Below are 21,678 nucleotides of genomic sequence, written 5' to 3'. Positions count from 1 at the left end.
GAGCGGTTATCCGGGTCAGCAACACCCGGATTGAATCATGCATGATATCTCTCCCTATCGATTGTGCCTGCAAGAAGTGACATATCTTTCCTGCGCCCCATGTTCCAATTCCCACATGGGTACTATCAGTACAAGGAGCCAAAGTATTCTGATAGGAGAACGGGATGAGATAGTACTACTTGCAAAGATGATATTTAATCAATCACGGTATGATAAGTGCAAAGATAGTCGGTAACTTAAAACATCGTCTTTTCCAGCCGCCTGAACACTCGCCTGGAATCTTACAATCAGCGTTTACGCTTTCCTCCAGCCGTTCTCCCTCGTTTTATTGTAGCTCTTTGACATTACCTTCACCATGTCTATTCGCCAATGGAAAGCCGCCGTCTGCCAGTCGGAGCCCTGCTGGTTCGACAAGGACGCCACTATTGAGAAGTCGCTTAAGCTCATCAGGGAAGCCCGCAGCAACGGCGCCTCCCTCATCGCGTTCTCCGAGGTCTGGGTCCCCGGGTACCCCAACTTTCTCTGGTCAGGAAACTACAAGGAGAACATCCCGCTCGTCCAGAAATACATGCAGAACAGCATCACAGCGTATGGAGACGAGACGCTGCGGATCCGTCAGGCCGCAGCCGAGAACAAGATCTACGTTGCCTTTGGCTTCAGCGAGCGTGTGGGTGCTAGCCTGTATCTAGCACAGGTGCTTATCAACTCCGAAGGCAATATCCTGCTTCATCGGAGGAAGACGAAGCCGACCCATGTCGAGCGGACGATTTTCGGTGACTCGACGGGCGACTCGCTGACCACTGTCGTCGACACGCCTCTGGGAAAGATTGGAATGCTGAACTGTTGGGGTAAGTCTTTCACCGGTTTCTTGTTCAAATTGTCATCACGCTGACCCCATATCCAGAGCATCTGCAGCCTCTTCTCAAGTACCACACCTACTCTCAGGGCGAGCAGGTGCACATTGCCGCATGGCCTTTCAACGGCGAGTTCAACGGCGGCATCGAGCCGTGGTCGCTGTTCGGCGAGGCCAACGAACTCACCGCGAGCCGCATGTACGCCCTGGAGGGTGCCGTATACGTCCTCTGTACCAACCAGCCGCTGTCTGCCGAGGGCGCCCGCCTCAATAGCGAGGGCCAGGGCAGCGCCGACATGGACAGCTTCATGCTGAGTGGCGGCGGAGGCCGGGCCGCCGTCTTTGGTCCGGATGGCCGACAGCTTACCGAGCCCACGAAGCCCACCTACGACGGCCTCATTTACAGCGACATTGACCTTGACAAAATTGACTACGCCAAGACGCTGACCGATTGCGTCGGTCATTACTCCCGGCCCGACCTCCTCCGTCTCGTGGTGGACGACCAGCCCAAGAACTTCGTCACGAGGGTGTCGTCGGACAAGCCTACCAACTCGCCCTACATCTCAACTACCGGGGACGAAACTCTGATTTCGACTCACAAGACACTTCGCGAGATTCTTCGGGCTAAGAACAGACTGGAGAATAGTGAAGAGTCCGTCGATGTTTCGCAAGCTTAGGTACATCACATAGCTAGCTCTGGATTGTAGCTTCTCCGATTTATACAGACTTTCAACCGATCCGAATGTCTTGACAACAATTTTAAACACGATTCCGTTCGCATCTTCCATTGGGTGAACAAATTATGCTCCGAATACTTTTTTCATATGCTCTACCACACTTTTCGTAAGTGATACTCGGCATCCACTGAAACATGTCAAATAAAGCTCCTTTTACGACAATCTATAATACACGAATCTGTATTCTGCTCTTATCGTTTGAGGCATTTGACGAAGATCACAATTCTTGTACCACCCTCGAGCCCATTAACTCGATCTTTGAAATACCACCGTGGAAATATCTTTCCGCCCTCGCCATCAAACTTTGTGCATCAAAGTACCAGATAAATGAGGAGGCCACCAGGTTACCAGCTGAACATTCGCGAAGCGGCAAGAAGATCCTGGCTGTCGTGCCTGTGCAAGAATATGCCGTGCTCGCCTTGAGCTCTCAGCCTTCGTTTGCCAAGATTGACTGCTTGAATCTCCGTACCAAATAAGCTTTGAGTACTGTTTCTCTCTTCATTTCTAGCCTTATGGTACACGCCGCCATCGGTCGCAAAGGGGAGGCCGGGATGGATCGAACCTTTGGTAGATCTTCAGCAAAATTGAAGCAAGAAGCAGACTTTCCCTATCCTGTGCTATGTTCCAATTAGATGCTACCAAAAAGCTTGCCTACAGCTTCAATATCTTGCTATTCTAGATTACTCTGGGGCTTTTCTTCAGATAGTAGATGCGTGATCCACTCCTTCCATGTATGTTCCGTTTTTTAGCGCAAGACACGTGGATATTTGGCTGGAAACACCATGTAGTGATCTTCCGTGTGAGACGCTTGACTATTTCTGACCTCGTATAATGCGTCATTGTGGTTTCACAGCATGCTCAAACCTGATATATGAAGCGGTACGCGAATTATCTGAAAAGAGCGACTGTTACAAATCGACGTCGGTACAAAATACATGGCCTACGCAGCTATGCTTTCAGATCCTCGCATGCTACTTGGAACAAAACTCGATCCGTAGACATTCTATGTTACCTTACTTCTTCACCAACTACAATTCAGCGTTCGACAAGATGCCTTCGATGGCAGACTATCATTCAGTTAGCAACGTTGAGACTGAAAGTACTCCAGACCTTGAACACGAGACAACCGCACAACAGCCACGAGACGACGAATCCGACAGCAGTTCCGATTCTGAGTGTAGGCAGAGCTCTAACGTTGAAGGAAGCACCGCAACGGCAGACCGCAAAGACGGGGGGCATGCCCAAGGCTTTCATCTCAGGCCTGGCTTCATCGACCAAGAATCATGGGGAATCAAACTTCTCTCATGGACATGGGAGGTTGTTCTAACTGTCTTGCCGATATTCTTCATATGTATGGTATTGTAGACCCCATTTTGGCTTTGGCTGGTGAATTAACTTTGTACAAAGCCGTTTCCGTCCTTGCCCTTCAGCTTGACCAAAAGGTCAGATCATCCTCGGAGTACGGTGTCAGGCTCGAAGAGATAACACGTCTCGGCCCAACCATCTACCCAATCCTGTTCGCCATGGTGGTAGCTCGATTCTACAGGAACATTGCTCGTTGGTATCTTGAACGACCAGGCGGCATCACCGTATCATCACTGGAACAAATTGTCGGCAGCCAAAGCTTTGCCAGCGCTCTAGAACGATTAATCGTTGTCCGGGCGCGGCTATTACTAGGAGCTCTTATTTTATTGAGTTGGGCAATGTCGCCTCTGGGCGGTCAAAGCCTGCTGAGACTACTTCAAATTGACGGGAAGGTTTCCACAGACAATGGCTCGGTATTCTACGACAACAGGGCACATCAGCATTCCATATATTTCGACATGGACTGATACTATGTTCAAGCGTCGGACGTTGTTCCAGCCCTCTATTCTGCCAGTCTCCTCTCGCCTAGGAAGCAACAGCAGGCGTCTATGGATTTATGGGGAAGACCAAAAGTCCCACAATGGCCCTTGGATCCGACACAAGATGCTGAAGAGACCTGGCGTGAGGTTGATAACAATGCTCTTGAGTCTGGGAGGGACTACTATACGTCTCTTATAGGAGTCAATACGCAAGGCCTAAATTTCAGTAACAACTCAACACAATACGAGTTCGACTTGGACTCCAACTACATCAATTTCAACTGCTCTTTGGTTGTTGGTAGGGCATCGTCCCAAGATCTCGAGAAGATGACCTTCCCTGGTAGCAACCTCAGTGATGCCTTTTGGGGAAGGTACCACACGCGGCCCGACGAACTACCAAGTTTCGCGCCCATCCTAGTACAGCCAACCGACCTCTTCATAAACCCTTATTTACTCTACATAAGCCGAGGAGACCCAGAGAACCTGGGCATTTTTTCCGTCTTCAACTGCACCACAGCTAACATCGACCTCCGAACCAACCTCATATGTACAACGCAGGGTTGCAAGCCACAGCGACAATATCGAATTCGAAATAATCTGACGACGACCGAAACCCAGCTCTACTACCGAATAACTTCGCTCCAAAATGCCGTTGGGACGTGGACACATTTAACACAAGTGGTGACAGGCAGCTCATCGGCAACTGACAATTACATTGCCAACGACGAAAATGTCTACGCTGATCAGAAAGCCCAAACTTGGACAGGAATTGATCTCAATGTGTTTTCCAGAAGGCTCACAACAGCATTTAATACCGTTTGGGAAGCGGGAATGGACTCGTACAATATCACGAAGTCATCCTTAGCCTTACCGGAAGACCCAAGTACTTTCTGGACAAATCGAACTCAGGCAACAGTCACCACGACCGAACCGGCTTACTACGTGAATAAACTGTGGGCAGTCATCCTCATTCTTACAACCACCTTTCTACAGCTTCTCGCCATTTGTGGCCTTGTCCTAAAATGCTTGATCCGCGGTCCAGACATCCTCGGCTTCGCCAGTTCTCTCACTCGGGACAACGCCTTTGTGCCAGTATCAGGCGGTTCATTCCAAGGCGGCGCGGAGCGTGCAAGGGCTCTCAGAAAGATGCGGATTCAACTTACAGATGTCCAGCCCGGAGGAAGCCGTGGCTACATTGCGCTAAGCGCTGTACCCTCCACTGCTTTGGCGGGAGAAGGCAACGATGGGGATAAGGAGGAGAGCCCTAGTATGCGACAGCTGGAGAAGAAAAGGATGTACATGTAGTAATTGAACTGATCAACTGATGTGATGCCCGATGAACCACGAGGTTCTTCAAGCATCTACTCAAGACTTTCAGGCATAATAACGAAGCAACATTAGGCTCTAGTCTTTGATAAATTGGAGGCCATCCGTCAATAAGACGCCCTCGTGCATCATTAACATACAGAAACTCCGGCATACGGGCTGAAATCCCACTCGGAGTTCTGCGAAGTGTTACTCGTCACCTCAATCAGCCAGCTCGGCATCCCCGACACCTTGATGATTCCCACCGCCACCACCGACGCCACACTCACTCCCCCGTCAAGCCCCATGGGTTGCTATCCGATTGCATCTAAGAAACCAAATCAGCTGACCGCGCATCAACCACAAAGAGGCGTTATTCCTAAGCATAACCATGGTCATGTGAGCGCAGTCCCGCTTGAAATGCTGTAAGTTGCAGTGTAACAGTCTGCGTCTTGGGAACGGCGTAGTCCGGACTCTCGTCACATCGAAAGTCTAATTTCGCTCGTGAGCCTTCGTGATCAATGACTTCAACCGTAGAAACGCATCTTTACCAGACTACTTAAACTCCTCAACTTCTCCTGCGTCTTATATCAAATACCACCCGTAATCACCAAAACCAACCACCTCAACCAAAACCAAAATGAAATTGATCCTGCTGCTATCCGCAATCGCTCTCGTCGGGGCCTCCAAACGTCCCGACCCAGCCCCACAAGCCTCTAACGACACGATTCCATCATGGTGTAAGCAGATCCTCCATTCCTGTAACCCTCAATACTTGCCATATCTGACCGAGAATAACACCAGGTTAACGAGGTGTCCATGCATGAGAAGGATTAGGGAGTAACTACAGATGTGGTGATAGGAACATGCGTAAAGCTTATCTACTCGTTCTTGGAGGAGGATCTGTTGCTGACGGGATGCCAGGTGAGGCCAGACGGTGGTGATGGCTCTTGTGGATGGAAAATATACGGCTGGTTCATTTCTAGCGACGAAGATGATGATCAGCAGAGCTCACTCTGGAGGACGTGTGACGCGGGCAGTTGGTGGCACCAGGAAGTCTGACGATGAATTACGAATCGAGATCTCTATTGGGTATTCTACCCCGATTTCTTCTATCTGCTCTTGAGGAAAGGGTCGTCTCTCGCCTCTTTCGTAACTGCGTACCACACTTTTAATCAATTTCTATTCCAACGACAACTCGGGAGACTGGGCCCTGGGTAATTCGTGCGGACCATGACTTTCGTCCTTCGTCGTCCCCCATCGTCTCCCATCGTCCCTCCTATCGTCATTGTCCTTGTTGTTGCTGTTGTTGTTTCGCTTCGCTATGAATGGGTTCGGATTATGAATACCGCATTAAGAATAAACCAGTAAGATGGTATCGAGCCTTGCCACACGTGTGGAACATGGCTGAAAGGAATGAATGTGGAATGGAGAAGGTCATAACGTGACTTAGGTGACGCTCCTGGTGTCGTTTACACAATATCGCCTGTCCTCGCCCTGCTGGAACTGCGCGGCCTGCCCCAGAATTTACGCCGTTGGGACCCGGTACCGGAATCGATACTTTGTCTTCCGGGGTGCGCCACCGAACTACTGCTCGCAACAGGCTCGAGATCGGCACGCTCTCGAATACTCTGCAGACGAGAAACGTGGGGTTGCTGTGCCTCCCTACGAGATTCGAAGACGTCCTGGAAGTCGCTCCAGTTCTCGTCGACAAAAGGAACGTTGCCGCGCGAGTCGGCACGCGAGCGAGTAGCCACGGCGCGGTGTGGAACAGATCTTTGGGAGTGGCCTCCGTCGGGAGTCGCAGGTGGGCCGTCGCTGGGGCCTGCGTTGCTGGCGGAGTTGTAGGATGGAGGGGGGGCACTGCCAGTCCAGAACAAGGGGTACTCGCGGGAACCACCAGGCTGCACCTGCCAAGGGCCCTGCATGCCAAGGTCGCGGATCTCGGCCATGAGCTGGGCTGCAAACTTGTTGTGTCTCTGGAGACGGAGCAGTTCATTCTGGAAGTTGGTCTTGTGGAAGAAAATGAGGTTCATCGTGAAAGACTGGACTTCGTTGAGGGTTCTGACTTCGGTAATGATACGAGGCTGGTAGTCGCGCTTGTTGTCAAGGCAGAAGTTGAGCATGCGGGACTTGAGCTCCTCGATGAGAGCCGGGTCAGTGCCGAAACCAAGCTTCAACTCAATGGGATCGGCGAGACCAGCAGAACGACGTTGGTTGAGAATGAACAGGGTGTTGAGCACGCTGTTGGGAGCTTGAACGATGTGGCCCTCCATCTTCTTGAATTCGGTGTACAGGAGAGAAATCTCAGTAACGTAGTAGTCGTCGCCAGTTCCGAGAGTGCCCGTGTTGCCGTAGATAGTGACACGGTCACCGACATCGAAGGGGTGCTTGACGAAGACAAAGATGATGGACTGGAGAAACTCCTGAGCAGTAGCCTGAAGCATCCAAGCGAGACCAAGGAAACTAGAGCCAGCAGAGGCAAGGCCGGCGGCGGCGGAGCCAGAGAGGATAGAGATAAAGACGATGATGGCAATGATGACAATCATAAAGAGGAAGACCTTGTCAAGCTTCTTGATGACGGAGTCGAGATCCTTCAGGGAGGCAGCAATGGCCTTGCGTTCCAGGTGAATTTCGTTGCAGGTTCCCTCCATCTCGTCCATGGAAATATCACCGTTCAGATCCTTGTCAAAGATGCCGAAAGCGTGCTCAGCCTCCTCCGCGGTCTTGAAAGCAACCTGCATGTCCTCGAGGTAGATAGTGTCTTGGCCTTCCTTGACCAGACTGCGGAAGATGAGACGGGCCAGTGCGTGGGCAGAACCTGTGTTACGCAGCATCTCATAGACGATCTTGCGGGCATGGTTGAAGGCAACCTTTCGCCCTATGAAATCGTTGCCTACACGGGCTGCCACGCCTCCAGCCTTGTTAAAGGCGTAACGGACATTCTTTCCAACGACGCCCATGGGGGTACGGGAGCCTGAAGGACCTCCGGTTTCGGTCGTCTGCCAGATGGAATCCTCGCGGGCGATGCGCATCTTGGAGTGCTCGTAAAGGTGGACCAAGTGGTCGATGTCGCTCTTGTTGGTCTCGATTCTCTGGACGTAGGTACGTTGGTGGAAGGATGTGGCGATCCATTGGATGCAAATCTTCTCGACCCAGTTGAGCGCAGCCAACACCAGCAATGCGATGATAACCTTGCGGACGATGTCGATCCATTGAAGTGTGGGGAGGTCGGACGAATCGCCATCGAAGCCGTCCGGAACGACGCGGTGGTCCTCGATAATAGGGGAGAATGAGCAAAGGATGGCAAGCATCCACATGAACAGGGCAGTGTGAAGCTCGAGACCCTGTCCGACATCCTTCCACTTCTTGTGGTTAGACGACCCCATTACAATGGCAATGCCGCCGAATATGAGGGGGATGAAACTCGTAATCATGCGGGAAGTCCACAGAGAGCACCAGATAACCTCAAGCCAGATACCGAACCAAGTCAGATAGACACCAGTTGCACCTCCGACGGTGGCGCTATCGGGGTTGACAACAAGAGCACCCATGAGAACGGGGATGAGTAGGAGGGCCGCTCCGGGGATCATGTAAACCGTGTATCTGAAGCATCGGGGAAACTTTCGAAGCCACTTCCAAATGGCGAAGGCAAAGGCGCCGGCCTTCTTCTCTGGTGGTGGTTTCTCTTCCTGTTGATTTGGGTTCAAGTCGCCCGCGAATACGTCTTCGGGTTCGCCCTGGTGGGTTCTGCCTTTGTGAGAGCGACCCTCGTGCTCCTGATTTGACACAAAGCGTTCGGCGCGCAGTAATTCCAGGTCGTCGTTTAAACGAGACGCCTGCTCCCTCGTGCCGGAGGGGGACATGGTCTGGGGGCGCATATCGTCGTCACCCGGCAAGGGCAACAGCTGATCCGTGTTAAGCCTCGACATCTTTTCACCCTGCGGGGGCGGTTGTGAAGGCTCCGTCGCCGTTTGTAAGGAGTCGGACGTGTGGGCGGAGCCCTTCTCGTCGTGCACCTCCGAGTCGGAGCGCTCACGATTTGTTGCCATACTGGGCGGTCTAGCCGCGTTGGCCGTGTCAAAATGAAGACCGGGGACGACAACGGACGACGACAGAGACGGAGGATGAAGACGATACCAGAGATGGGGGTGGTATTGGGGGCGGAATGGTAATAATAAAAGTTGTGATAAAGCCCAATTGACGTAGGACTAATAGGTTTTCTGGAGAAACCGGTGAAAAGGTTGAATGACGAAATTCAACCTGGATGAGCAGGAGGCGACTGTTTGGTCTGGAACCGTTGCGGTCGCTGTATTTCTCGGTGTGCCAATAACACCGAGCTGGCTGTGCAAGATCTGAGCTTAGATCTGACCTTTGCAGCCAAGAAGAGGTGAAGTTGTCGGTCGGGTATTCGGCAGGAGCAGTCCTCTTTCCCCGTGGGTGAATACCTTGAAAGAGAAGGTGCCGATGGGGAAGGAAGAGGAGGGACAAGACTGGGGAAGGAAGCTCTGAAGCTCTGAAAGGGAAGGGACGTGTTGATGAAATATCTTGGGTAGGCGCGACCGGGATGGCACCAAAAAGGGTAACCACCAGCAAATGGCAATCAGTCGCGGGAAGGAGCACAGGACAGTGGATCCTGGACTGGGACTGGGACTGGGACTGGCAATGGGACAATGGGAAACCCAGCGCGGAGCGGAAATCTTAGCATCAAGGGCGCGGTGCGGTGGCAGCAGAGGCAGAAAAAGCTCCAGCATCTCCAGTCTTTGCAAGTCCCTGGCCTTCTCGGTCATTTAAGAAACAGGGACTCTACGAGGGAATTATGGAGACCTCATGGAGTCTGGCCGTGGTGTGAACCTACAACCCCAGCAATCCCGTGTTTGAGCTCAATGAACCAAGAGCGCGCGCGCTGGGACGTGGATGGGGGGATCCAGTTTATTCCACGCCTGCATCTCTCTGACTCTTGTCGTCGATGGTCGTCCTATCGACTCGCCTTGCCTCTCTACATCTGCACCCTCCTTGACGGCGGTGCCCAGAAAAAATTGGGTGACAGGATGCTGATCTCTGCTTGGGGTCCGTGGCTCGCTGGTGGCTCGTCATAACATTAAAAAAAAAGAAGCGGGTCCTCTTTTTTAGAAGCACTGCCAAATGTTAAATGGAACCGAGCAGAGAACCGAGTTCGCTTCCATTGCATCAGGGAGCTTGGGCCGATTGCGATGGCTGTGACTGCGGCGGCGGCAGGCAATGGATCATGAAGAGTAGCTAAAGTACGTATGATAACGACAACGACGATTTACGACGGCCACGACATTTGCTGCAGCTGCTCATCCGATCTCCCATCCGACGTGAGACGGTCCGGGCCCGTCCATTTGACAGAAACGACTGCGCGGACAGCGACCGGGTTGGACGATGCTTGATGTTTTCTTCTCTCTTCATGCCCATAACCCCCACCAACATGGCACCGGGATGTTGCTTCCATCGTTCCAGAACCACAACCCATCCTTCTGCCCATCCACAGGCCACAGCCCGCGGAAGTCGACAGCCAGGGAGGGAGCTGGAGCTCAGGGGAGGGAGGAGCTTGGGATTTTTTCTGTGAATTCTGCAATTCTGCGAAAGGGGGGACCCTGAATCCAGATGGAAATATCTCTTTTCCCCGTCAGGTTGATTGCTCGGGGGCACCGCAGTGGGCGATAAGGCGATGGCTGGGAGCCGCGTTGCAACATTGCAATTAACTGAAGCGAGTCTGTATGGGTTCCATTCTCTTCATTCCTGGATCCCGACATCTACACCGAAAGTTTGAGGGAGGGAGGCAAGCTCGCATTCTGCAGCATGTGCAACAGCCGCAACAGACATGCATCCTGAGGCTTGCAGACGCGCATTGAGGGAGGTGCATACGCTGGCTAGCTGGAGTTGCATGCATTTGATGCATTGTGTGCTTCCTGCCGTCGATCGACTGCCGCGACTGCCAACTGCCTGCCTCCCTCCAACGGAAAGCAGGTGCGGTGCACCTTCCCTCAGACTAAGGCAGGTCGACACCCTCCTTGGCCATCTGCCATCCCGTCGCGCCTTCCGCCGTGTCGCCTCACTGTTTCCTCGCGCTTTCCTCGGTCCACGGCAGGCCTAACCTGCAAACTCTCTAGCGCCTCAATGGCCGTCAACTACACACCCAGAGCACCCACCCGTCGTCATCTTTGCCATCACCAACACCAACACCACCATCATTGCACATGCACTCTGCGGAGACCATCGTCAGTCACATCCACAGATCCAGACAGAACTCTCATTTATTGGATTCCCGAACGCCAGCAACAATGCACAAGGCTGGCGACCCACGGTCACCTGGCGGCCGACAGCAAAGCTGAAAAATAGTCCCACTGGGAATGAACCCACGATCTACCATGATCGCGATCCTGTCCGCCATCCCACGCGTCTTGCACAAACACCCGCACACTTTATCCCTGGCACACCCGGACATTGAGACACTGAGGCTCTCGGCCGCGTTGCACTGAACCGTCCCTCCCGCGAACAGACACTCGCCGATCACCAGTCCAACTGCCGCCGGTCTTCCTCCCGAGCAGCGCCAGCCACGAGCATATGAAGGCGTGCCAGAAGCAGTCGAACTACACATGGCCGCCACTACCTCCCGGTGCCAGTGCAAGCCACCTCAACAGAAACCCTAGCGCAATGGCGGCGGCGTGGGTGCTTTAATCACGGCGGAAAACCACCGAAGAGGCCGAGCATAACCACCGACAACGCCAGCCAGTGACGACAGATGTATTTCACAACCTGTCCAAAGAAACAGAATACCTTTGCGAGGATGGGAAACTACAAGAGTCCGAGGCGCGAAAACAACTGTCGAGCAGCACTAATCAAAGACCAAACGGGCCCAAATACGAGAACCGCCGCCAATCCATTCCTGCAGCAGCACCCTTCGCAGAACCGGCGTGTCTTGGCAGCGGCATCCGCTGTCGGGTGGTGCGCGACACTGCTCGACGACTGCTGCTCCATGCTCTCCAATCGCGAGCAATTGCCCACGGAACATTGATCGATCCCGTCCACAGGCAGCAGCCCGCCCCAGCGTTTCCTCTCTCAGAATCAGCGACGCACCCAAGCTCTGCGGGAATTCATTTGGCGCGGGTTGGGAACCCCCACTCCCAGTCGACCCACCCGCCACGGCTGACGTCACTTGGTCCTCCCATATTCCGCATTCGAAGACGGTAAAACTGGTCCTTTGCCCGTTTTTCTTTCCCCTGCCAAGACTCCAAGGACCCGGCGCTGAGCCCCTAATCATGTTCGGCCCACCGACCCCCGAACCTTCTCGTCCACTGTTTCGATGCTCCGATGCCGTCACTGTCCTCCGTCCCTGCTTTTGGCGCGTCCACAACAGTCCGACGACATCTTCAGGCACGGAGTCGCAGTCTGTCCGACTCTTCGACGCTCCCCCAGATTCTCTGGGCCTGGACTCTCTTCTCCGCGGGTCCAACGCGAATCTCGGACAACCAGGTCCATTGTGAATGCAAGTGTATCACTCACAGATGGCCGACGACCAAGATGACAGCAGCGATCAGATGCAGGGAGCCCAAGGGTCTCATGAACTGCTGATTCATGCTTGATGCCAATGCTGCACGACGCAAGCCGTCTGCAGTCGCATTTTCGGCCGTTTCAACCACTACCATTTTCAAGACCAACATCAATCAGTCCGTGAAACAAGAACCTTATCACGCCTCACCACCCATCCATTTCCAAGAAACGCCTTCTAGCGCCTCCAGAATCCGACCCTCCTGAAAATCTTTCTTTTCGTGCACCTCTAGCTGCCTTAGCTCGTGAGATATTCCGACCCTCACACCCCAAAACCACCACGTCACCGACGGCTTACCATCTTGGGCGTCCCGCTCGTCCGTCGGCCGGCTACTTTGAGATCTTTTGCCACCACTGTCGCGAGTGACATTCCGGCGGTAACGCACCGTACCACCACCGCCAGGCGTGGAAGGTATGCTGGATGCAGGTACCAAACCTGACTTTGCCTTCTGCGCCGACGAATTTTTCTCTCGCCCGAATTCCCAAAATAGCTCCCAAGAGGTGTGCTAGACAGTTGAAGTTGGTTTCGACGGGATAGAAAGGCAACTTGGCCAACATGTGAGCCTCAGTACATCGCAACTCAACCGTGGCGATGCAGCAAGCCATCTTGGCAACGAACACAAGCCAAGAGTCTCCAATTCAGGTCACCAACCGGCGGGGACGACGACACATCAGCAAATGTCGTCATGGCCGAGCTGCAAAGCAGCGCGCGAAACCACTCAGATGCACCAGAGGCATTCCAGCTCTCATGTCAAGCTTTGTGATCCCAGGCGCGAACTGCGCACATCTCCCGAATAGTCATCCCACGCCCGCCTTCAACTCCCAGCGTAGCGCTGATCGGCGTGAATCCCAACTTGACAACTCAACAGCAAGCAGCTTCCCTGGCCCAAGCGGCCGTCAAGGCAGGGAATCAATCGTCGGCAACCGCCACATTCCCGCCCGCTTTTTTACAGTGCTTTTTTCACAGCTGATCTTCAAGCTCTCGCAACCTTGACCTGACACCCATGGTTTAATTCTCAAAATAAGATGAGAGAACTGAACCAGACCGCCTAAGCCCTGTTCTACTCGCTGAGCTTCCCGGGCGAATGAGAAGACGCGGCCCAGGGCCCGTGGTGTCTTGCAATCCCAACATTACGCCTGCGTCCCCGGCGTCCCTTGCCCTACCAAAGCTCCCTGTCGTTCTGTGAAGCCGCCGGGGAACAAGCAGCCGCCCGTCTAGCGCAAGTGGCTAAACAAGCCCAATCGAGAGCCGCGCGACGTTTCTTCACATGCGCAGGGTCACCTAAAACCCCTAAACCAAGAAGCCCACGTACGACCGTGTGCGCGATAACGGGAATGAGAAAGGGGAAGCGAAAAAAAAAAAAAAGGGGATCCAATGAAGAGAGTTTCCTTATCTCTGCGTCTGCCCGCAACAGAGCACGCTATGCATCATGCTGTCTCGGGTCCATACCCCCTTGGATCTACTCTAGGTGAGGTAACTAAGCTTGCGCCATACGGACACTTTGTGATACTTTTCACCACAACGACAACCTGCTCTTGGCGAGATGGCAGTTGTTGCCAGATATGCAATGCAACTTTCACGTGCAGATGCAAGGCATATTTGCACCATGACTCGGGAGAACCAAATGCACATTTGAGAGGGAGATAATTCCGATTCCGAAATTCAATCAGCGTCTCAGGGGTTAGGAGCAGCAAGACAAACATGTTTGGTGGACATTTGGACCTCCTCGTAGCCAACCTCACTATCCGCACGACGTCGCAGACGAGCGAGGCTGAGCCGCCTCCCGTCACTCCCCTCGGGGCTCAACAAGTCTCCGGCCGGGGCCCAGCCAGCGGTGGTGGAATCGCTGGCTGTCGTGAATGAGGTTCCACGGGGTGAGCCAGCCCACTTCCGATCTCCAGCGTCCTCCGCTGCGGCGCTGCGCTGCGTGCAAACGAGCAAACGAGCGAACCCACCGACCGACCGTGAGTGACCAGGGATGCCCAACACGCAATTCTCGAAACCCGGTTCTAGATCCCTCCCTGCCCTCTATTTACCGAGATCACGCTGGAGAAAGGGCAGTGTGGTCTTCATTTCCTTCAACCAGAGACCACCCAAATTTGACTTCCGTCTGCGCGGCTGCATTTCGTGTTGCTAATGAATTTGAACTTGTACAGCAATGGCGATAGGAGCCGCAACAACAGCAAAACTGAAGACGACGTCCACAGCGAATGGTAGAGTGTAAACAAGTTCACGGGGTAGACAGGAGTTTCTATTTAACAAAGCTTTTTGTAAATTCTGGTCTGTCTATTGGATGGGCCGTTGTTTATCTGCTGTTTTTCCATCCTGGCAGCGATCCGCGCAAACAACCCCATGTCTACTATTCTTGGGGCCTTTTTGGTACTTTCCTGTGATGAACACCTTACACCGCCCTTTGCCGTGGTCATCTACAATGGTACGATGAAAGCAAAATCTAGAAACGATCCTCGAGAGCGCCATAGGTCTCAGTCACAGTAACTTCCTTGAGATCTGTCTTTTTGACCCAGGTCTTGCTTGCAGGCGCAATGGTTTTGCCACCAAGCTTCATGACCATCGGCCGTGCCATACTCTCTACCCATCGCACCTTCTCGACCCAAAGCCTCTTCTTCTCAACCCAGACCTTCTAGGACAGGTTGATGCTCCAGTCAGCACCGATACGGGCGGCAACCCTGCCGACGAAGGCGTACGCGGCGCGGCCCTCCTCGGCGGCGTGGTACTGCACGGGGACGGACCAGGTCTTGCCCTCCGACTCCACGTTGACCTCCTTGACGTTCCAGCCAGCCGGAGCTCCGACGATGACAATCTTATCAACGTAGACCTCCTTCATGGCCTTGAGCCAGTTGCCAGGCTTGACAGACTTGGCGTCACGGCCCTCGGCGTCAACGGAGGTGAGCGTGCTACCGGAGAGCTTGAACTTGCGGTAGATGTACTGGCCCTTCTCAAACTCGAACGAGTCACCATCGTCGACGTAGAGCTCGCCCTCAGCGTCACCGTTCTTGCCGACACTGATGACAAGGGTGTAGTCATCGAAGCGCATCAGCTGGGTGGAGCGACGGGGACGGTCGCGGCGGGGGAAGATGTGGCCTCCGCGCATGAGTACAGCAACCTGGTCGATGGCGACTGACTTGGTGATGTACTCGCCCTTCTTGGTGTCGAGCTTCTCGTAGTTGAAGTAGTCGTAGTAGACCTCGTCGTCAGGGATGAAGATGCTGACAACCTCTTGGTCCTTCTCGACAACAGGCTTGTGAAGAAGACCGGTGCTGCCGACGAAGACCTGGTCATCGATGGCGAAGCCGGCTTCGACATCGGGATGGGTCCAGAACATCGGACGGACGATGGGGCTGCCATCCCGGTTGGCATGGAAGAAAGCAGTGTACCAAGAGGGCATCAGAGTGTAGCGGAGGCGAAGGGCAGAGGTGAGGATGCTCCTGAAAGGCTCCGCGAGCATGTAGGGCTCGCGACGGCGGGCGTCAATGTGGGCGTGGCCACGGAAGAATGGGTAGAAGGCGCCGGCCTGGTACCAACGGGCCATCAGATCGGGCTCGGGGTTGCCGAAGAAACCGCCGACATCAGCACCAGCGAAGGGGAAGCCGGAGATACCCTGGTTGAGAATCATGGGAACGGAAGCGGCGAGGTGGTCCCACGAGGCCTGGTTGTCACCTGTCCACATCGCACCAAGTCTCTGAGAGCCGGCGTAGAAGGAACGGGTCAAGACGAAGGGACGGCGGAGCTCGCCCTTCTTGCGAGTGATGAGGGCCTCGAAGGTGGCGTTGTGGAAAGTCATGCCGTTGATGTTGTGGACGTCACGGTGCTCCCAGTTGCCATAGTGGATGTTGTCCTTGGGCATAGTAACCTCAGGGCCGTTGAAGACGGAAGGCTCGTTCATGTCGTTCCAGATGAAGGTGTTCTCCATGGTGCCGGGGAACTTGTCATAGTTGTAGAGCTGGCTCCACCACTCGAGGGCCTTGGGGTTAAAGCAGTCGACCCAGTTGGAGGATCCAGGCCAGCACCAGCCCTCGAAAGTGTTGCCGTCCTTGTTCTTGACGGTAAGGCCCTTGTCGTTCATCTCCTTGTTGATGTTGTAGCCACCCTCGTTCTTGATGTGAGGATCAATAATGACAACGAGCTTGCGGCCGTGCTTATCGAGAGCCTTGCCCATGTCGATGGGGTTCTTGAACATGTCGGGGTCCCAGGTGAAGTACTTCTTGCCGTCGGTGTACTCAATGTCGAGCCAGATGACGTCGTACGGAATCTTGAACTTATCAAACTTGCGGTCGACATCCTTGACATCGTCATCGGAGATGTAATTCCAGCGACACTGGTGGTAGCCGATGGCAAACTCCTGAGGCATAGCAGTGGTGCCGGTCAGCTCGCCGTAGGTCCTTGAGATGTCCTTGGGGGTAGGTCCAAGGAAGACAAAGACGTCCAGGATGCCGGACTCGGAGATCCAGTGTGTGCGGATGTCGGTCTTGGGACCGGCTCCCAGGGCCTGGGGGTTAGCCTTGGTCTCGCCCTTGGTGATGTCAATCCAGGTCTCGGCACCGTTGAGCCAGAAGACACCAACGGTGGAGTCCTTGCGGTGCGCCTGCATAAGAGGGATGGCGCCGTAGAGTGTCATCGGGCTGTCCAGGACGTACTCGAAGACATCGGAATTGTACAGTCTGTAGGGCTCGTTGTGGTTGCCCTCGCCGCCACGAGTCTGCTTCAGGGACAGGGGACCAGTGTGCTCAGGGATACCGTAGACGTGGTCATATCCGTGGAAGGTGATGTCGAGGGCGACACTCTCAGGGCCGCGGGGCTTGGAGTCAGTGTTTCCTCCGAAAGTCTCATCCCACCAGGTGCTCTCGTCCTCGGTCTTGACGTCTGTGGTCACGGCCTCCTCGCCCTCCTTCTTCTCCTCGGTGGGCTTGTCGACCTTGGGGCGCCAGTGTTCCATGTTGAACAGACCTTGGTCGTTGAACTTGATGTGGGACGAGCCATCACGCTTGAAGTCGACACCGAATGGCGAGAACTTGATGACGGCCTCGAACTTGGCGTCGGGACCATACTGAATGGTGATCTGTTCCTTATCTTGGTAGGCAACCTTGGCCTCCTTGTCCAAGTTCAAGCCGCCAACAATGACGTGCTTCTCGGCCTCATTGTAACGCTCCTTCTTGACGATGCTGTTGTGTCGCAGCTCGATCTCGCCCTTCTGGCGCTTCTCTTCGTCGACGCTCACGCGAGCGGTACCCGACTCGTGGAAAGAGACGGTGATGGGGAGGTTGACGGTGTCCTTCGCATCGTTGATGGTCTTGACGATAACGGCCTGCAGCTGGCCATCGGCGAACTTGGCAGACTCGGGAGCGACGTTGTAAGGAGTCGCCCAGTTGGGTCCCAGGGCGTCGGCATTATCAGCGTACTCGCGGTTGCGCTTGCAGAAGCCAGACTGGTGGCACTTTTTGAAATCGTTTTCCTTTACCATGACTGCGGTTGTCCATCAGCAAATAGTTTCATCAACAAAGAAGTTGAAGTAGTAAAAGGGTCATGGCGTCACAAAATCATGGCGTCACCGAATTCCTTACCGGCAGGCTGGATCATGCAGCTGAATGCCGCCAGCAGACCAAGGTAAGTTGTCCATTTGCAGGACAGCTTGCCTGTCGACCCCATGGCGAGGGGATCTGTGTCTGATTGTTCGTATAAAAGACGTAGGGGGGAGTTTAGGGAGAAGGTAGAGAATCACGAGTTAAACATGAGAGCAGAAGAAGCCAGGCCTTCTTTGTTGCGCTCTCTCGTGGATGGATTCGAGTACTTGGGGGTGATGGGACGGAATGTCGTTGACGGGCGGCCACTTGCCAATTGTGAGACGGCCGAAGTTCAACAGCTGTCCCCTTGGTAGCTCCCTTTCAGGTTTAGCGCTGTTCCTGGAGCTGCAACGGAGTGGGAACAGGGGTTAGTCGGAAACTCCGCATACTCGAATATGGAGGCACGATTCTTCTTTGTTGCATATTTCTTTCTGATGTCACCTACCCCGCCATGGGTGTCGAGGACGGGGAGATGCTGCAGTCCATCAGGGTTCAATCCGCCAGACACGTGTGTTTTTCAATGGGACAACCGTCGTATCTGTTTCACGATGGATCTGATATCTGTCGATTCTCGTGTTGTTCATGTGTTCAATTGGATACTGCTTGATTTGCTAGTCAGGCGGTGAGGGGTCTCCAGATACTGAGATAGACGGCTGATGCATCTAAGAGGGGCCAAGCACCGTGTGTGCCTGGACTCGGAGCTCGGCGCACTGTCTCAGTGTCGGGTGCCTTGCATCAGGTCGCATCGCCTATCAGTCGGCCGGGAGGGTAAAACGAGGTAAACAAACAGAAAACAACTCTACGGTCCGGCGTAGACGCCATCAATTGCTCTTCAATTCGGACACCGAAGCATTGCTCTAACGAGAACCTCCGTCCTTGATTCGAATCGTCTCCATCAACGCCATCCCTCCGGTATGTTCCTCCAATGGCTCCTCCACGCCCTCCACCCACAGCTCTGGAAGGTTGCTTTGCTGAGCTGTCCAAATTTAGGCGGTCTACCACAGTGCCCAGCAACAGTGCACCGCTGCCGTGTCACAAGCTTGATTCACTGTGCGCCTCAGCTGGCTTAGCGCGTCAAGCACCAATCGCAGCCACGCAGCCGCCATGGCCCAACCCGGACCCCACCACATGCCGCAGGACGAAGACCCCGCCTCGAAGCACAAGAAGCAACAGCATAACAATGCAGGCCCAGATGCACATCCCGGCGGCGGTAATGCACGCACAACTGGCGGCAGTCCCTTCCCTGAGTGGGCAGACATTCGCAGGAGCATCGAACAGCTGCCCCCACCAACTTTCATAATTCTCGCTGCCCTCTTCGGCTTGTACATAATTTTTTCCTCTAGCCAACAAAACCAGCGGTCAGCAGCAGACCTTTCTTCTCCCGTCGTCCCCTCCGTTGTCACAACCACAATCTACCAACAACAACCCTCTTCTACACCCGAAGTCGTCGTTGATCACTCGCCCAAGATGTCTACCGAGCAGACGTAAGTGCTTTTTTTTCCTGTCTGATGATGCCTTCGCATCGGCTAGCTGCACTGCTATGCCGCCTGTCTTTGTCTCGATGCCCTGCCGCTACCCTGAAAATTACCCCGCCATCGTGGGAGGTTTCGGGCGGGCAAATAGGGGCACACACCCAAACTTGAAGAATTTGAGCTGACCTCGAGATAGCTTCATTGCCATCAAGCCTGACGGCGTTCAGGTACGCTTTACCACCATGGCACGCTGCCAATTGACGGCAGCAGAAAGCTAACTCTCCATCAGCGCGGCCTCATCGGCCCCATCGTCTCTCGCTTCGAGAGCCGTGGGTAAGTCAGCAAATCAACACCCTACAACCTCATACGTGGCAACCAGGTCTGACTCGTTTCCTACAGCTTCAAGCTCGTCGCCATCAAGCTTGTCACCCCCGGCAAGGACCACCTCGAGGCTCACTGTTCGTACCCGCCGCTTTCCGCAGTCGCCACGCATAGCTAACCGCCATTAGACGCTGACCTCAAGGAGAAGCCCTTCTTCCCCGGTCTGATCAACTACATGCTCTCCGGCCCCATCTGCGCCATGATCTGGGAGGGCCGTGACGCCGTCAAGACCGGCCGCAGTAAGTTCCGCACCACTCTCCTGCTCCTGCAACCTCATGCTAATCGCTCTCACTTCCAGCCATCCTCGGTGCCACCAACCCCCTTGCCTCTGCCCCCGGCACCATCCGTGGCGACTTCGCCATTGACGTCGGCCGCAACGTCTGCCACGGCTCCGACTCCGTCGAGAACGCCAAGAAGGAGATTGCCCTCTGGTTCAAGGACGGCGAGGCCGTTCAGTGGAAGACTGCCCAGTTCGACTGGATCTACGAGAAGCCTTAGATTTCTCATCTACCTCCGAACAAGCTCTAGATGTCCCAAACACTCCTCTCGATAGGGGCTGCGTAGGACACATGCCGTCATGTCGATAGGTTGATACAGAAAAGTCTTCAAAGGTCAAAAATATAAACAAAAAGGCACTAAAAAGCCACACCCAACACAACGTCCTTGAGTTCTTGATTGACCGTGATGTCTTGTTTCTATTTGCTGGACCTAAACAAACCTCTCGCCCTGCCCATCACACCAGCAAACCACGGTGTCGCCCAAACACTAATCAGTATCCTCGCCGGCAGAAGCGCCTTCGTGATACCCCACGCAATCGCAACCTCCACCACGACCTTGTACTTCCCATCCTCCTTCCACCTCTGCAGAACATCCTGCGTGCTCCTCGCACTCTCCTCCGTCGGCCGCGTCGTCCTGTACTCAAAGCTCCCCGTGACCGCCCCCTCCTCCTTCGCCCACCTCTTCTCCACCTCGCGCGTCTCGAGCCGCCCCGCGCTTGCGTCCAGCTCCCCCGTCATCGTGCCGCGGTCCTCCGCCCCGAACCCGAACCAGCCCTTGCGGCTGAAGTAGCGCTCCGCCTTGCCGACGCCGTCACGCACGTAGTCGGCCCAGTGCCCCGTGACGTACTCCAGCGGGAGGGTGTCCGTGTAGTGGAAGAGGCCGAAGAGGCCGAGCAGCGGGACGATGGCGGTGATCTCGTGGAGGATGAGGAAAGCGACGATGTGCGAGAGGGGCGCTTTGCGGAGGCCGGTGGTGTAGCGCTGGAAGCGCGAGGGGACGCGGTCGAGCAGGCGTTCGGCGGCGCGGGAGGTTGAGGACGTTGAGGTGTTGCGGAGGGGTGTGGTGGTGGTGCGTGGTGGGGTGCGGAGGCGGAGGACGGATGGGCGCACCCGGGCGAGGGCGCGGGAGGCGAGCATTGTTCTCGGCTTGAGGGGGGTTGACGGAGGTGTGAGAGGGAGTGTGTGATGTTGAGCTTCGCGAAGGACGGGATTGGGAGCTGTAGAAGGAAGCTTGGACTTTGGTGCTGGCGGGTGTGGGTCCTGATCGGCATTTGTTCACCGAGATGGCCGAGGGCCACCGACGGGAGCAAACCGGTGAGAGCTCATACAGGTATCAGAAACAATACCTTCTCTGTTGCTTTAGGGAGCCTAGGGGAAGGTGCGAGGAAGAGGATTCCGGTGATCGGATGGTGCACTTGAAACCTTGGGTTAAAACACTTTATTCTTACCATCACAAAGACTAGGTCACCAAAATCCTGCACTTGCGCCCGCTACCGAAATACCTGAGTTCCATTAGATAGTACATACAACCTACTAAGTTCTCTTTCTCCTCAAACCATAGCTTCAATAAGGCTTGCCATGACTCCTAGGAAGTCCTTAACTCCATGCATAATCTTCACCTAAGTGAGAGGATCTGAAATATTGCGAGGTATA

At 54.4% G+C, this 21,678-nt stretch overlaps 5 protein-coding genes across 5 annotated transcripts; 2 read left to right on the top strand and 3 right to left on the bottom strand.

Annotated features, from left to right (window-relative positions):
• Nucleotides 1-355: 355 nt before the first annotated feature.
• Nucleotides 356-1,530, top strand: COL26b_011881 (uncharacterized protein; the record flags this gene model as incomplete). The annotated part of the gene is made up of 2 exons (XM_053184534.1): nt 356-848; nt 905-1,530. 2 exons carry the CDS (start codon nt 356-358, stop codon nt 1,528-1,530), a joined length of 1,119 nt encoding a protein of 372 aa, XP_053031542.1.
• A 4,681-nt stretch (nt 1,531-6,211) lies between these two features.
• On the bottom strand, nt 6,212-8,791 carry COL26b_011880 (uncharacterized protein; the record flags this gene model as incomplete). Its single annotated transcript, XM_053184533.1, has 1 exon — nt 6,212-8,791. One exon carries the CDS (start codon nt 8,789-8,791, stop codon nt 6,212-6,214), a length of 2,580 nt encoding a protein of 859 aa, XP_053031541.1.
• A 6,165-nt stretch (nt 8,792-14,956) lies between these two features.
• COL26b_011879 (uncharacterized protein) lies at nt 14,957-17,979 on the bottom strand (the record flags this gene model as incomplete). The annotated part of the gene is made up of 2 exons (XM_053184532.1): nt 14,957-17,796; nt 17,895-17,979. The coding sequence occupies 2 exons, from the start codon at nt 17,977-17,979 to the stop codon at nt 14,957-14,959; spliced, it is 2,925 nt and encodes a 974-aa protein (XP_053031540.1).
• Nucleotides 17,980-18,998: 1,019 nt separating this feature from the next.
• Nucleotides 18,999-20,245, top strand: COL26b_011878 (uncharacterized protein; the record flags this gene model as incomplete). Its single annotated transcript, XM_053184531.1, has 6 exons — nt 18,999-19,378; nt 19,563-19,593; nt 19,656-19,699; nt 19,766-19,824; nt 19,876-19,986; nt 20,046-20,245. 6 exons carry the CDS (start codon nt 18,999-19,001, stop codon nt 20,243-20,245), a joined length of 825 nt encoding a protein of 274 aa, XP_053031539.1.
• Nucleotides 20,246-20,442: 197 nt separating this feature from the next.
• On the bottom strand, nt 20,443-21,162 carry COL26b_011877 (uncharacterized protein; the record flags this gene model as incomplete). The annotated part of the gene is made up of 1 exon (XM_053184530.1): nt 20,443-21,162. One exon carries the CDS (start codon nt 21,160-21,162, stop codon nt 20,443-20,445), a length of 720 nt encoding a protein of 239 aa, XP_053031538.1.
• Nucleotides 21,163-21,678: the final 516 nt, after the last annotated feature.

Source organism: Colletotrichum chrysophilum (assembly GCF_026319265.1).
Source record: "Colletotrichum chrysophilum strain AFK26 chromosome Unknown scaffold_154, whole genome shotgun sequence".
Classification (NCBI taxonomy): domain Eukaryota; kingdom Fungi; phylum Ascomycota; class Sordariomycetes; order Glomerellales; family Glomerellaceae; genus Colletotrichum; species Colletotrichum chrysophilum.
Note: the sequence above shows the minus strand (reverse complement) of the source record. Positions and strands in the feature narration are given on the sequence as shown.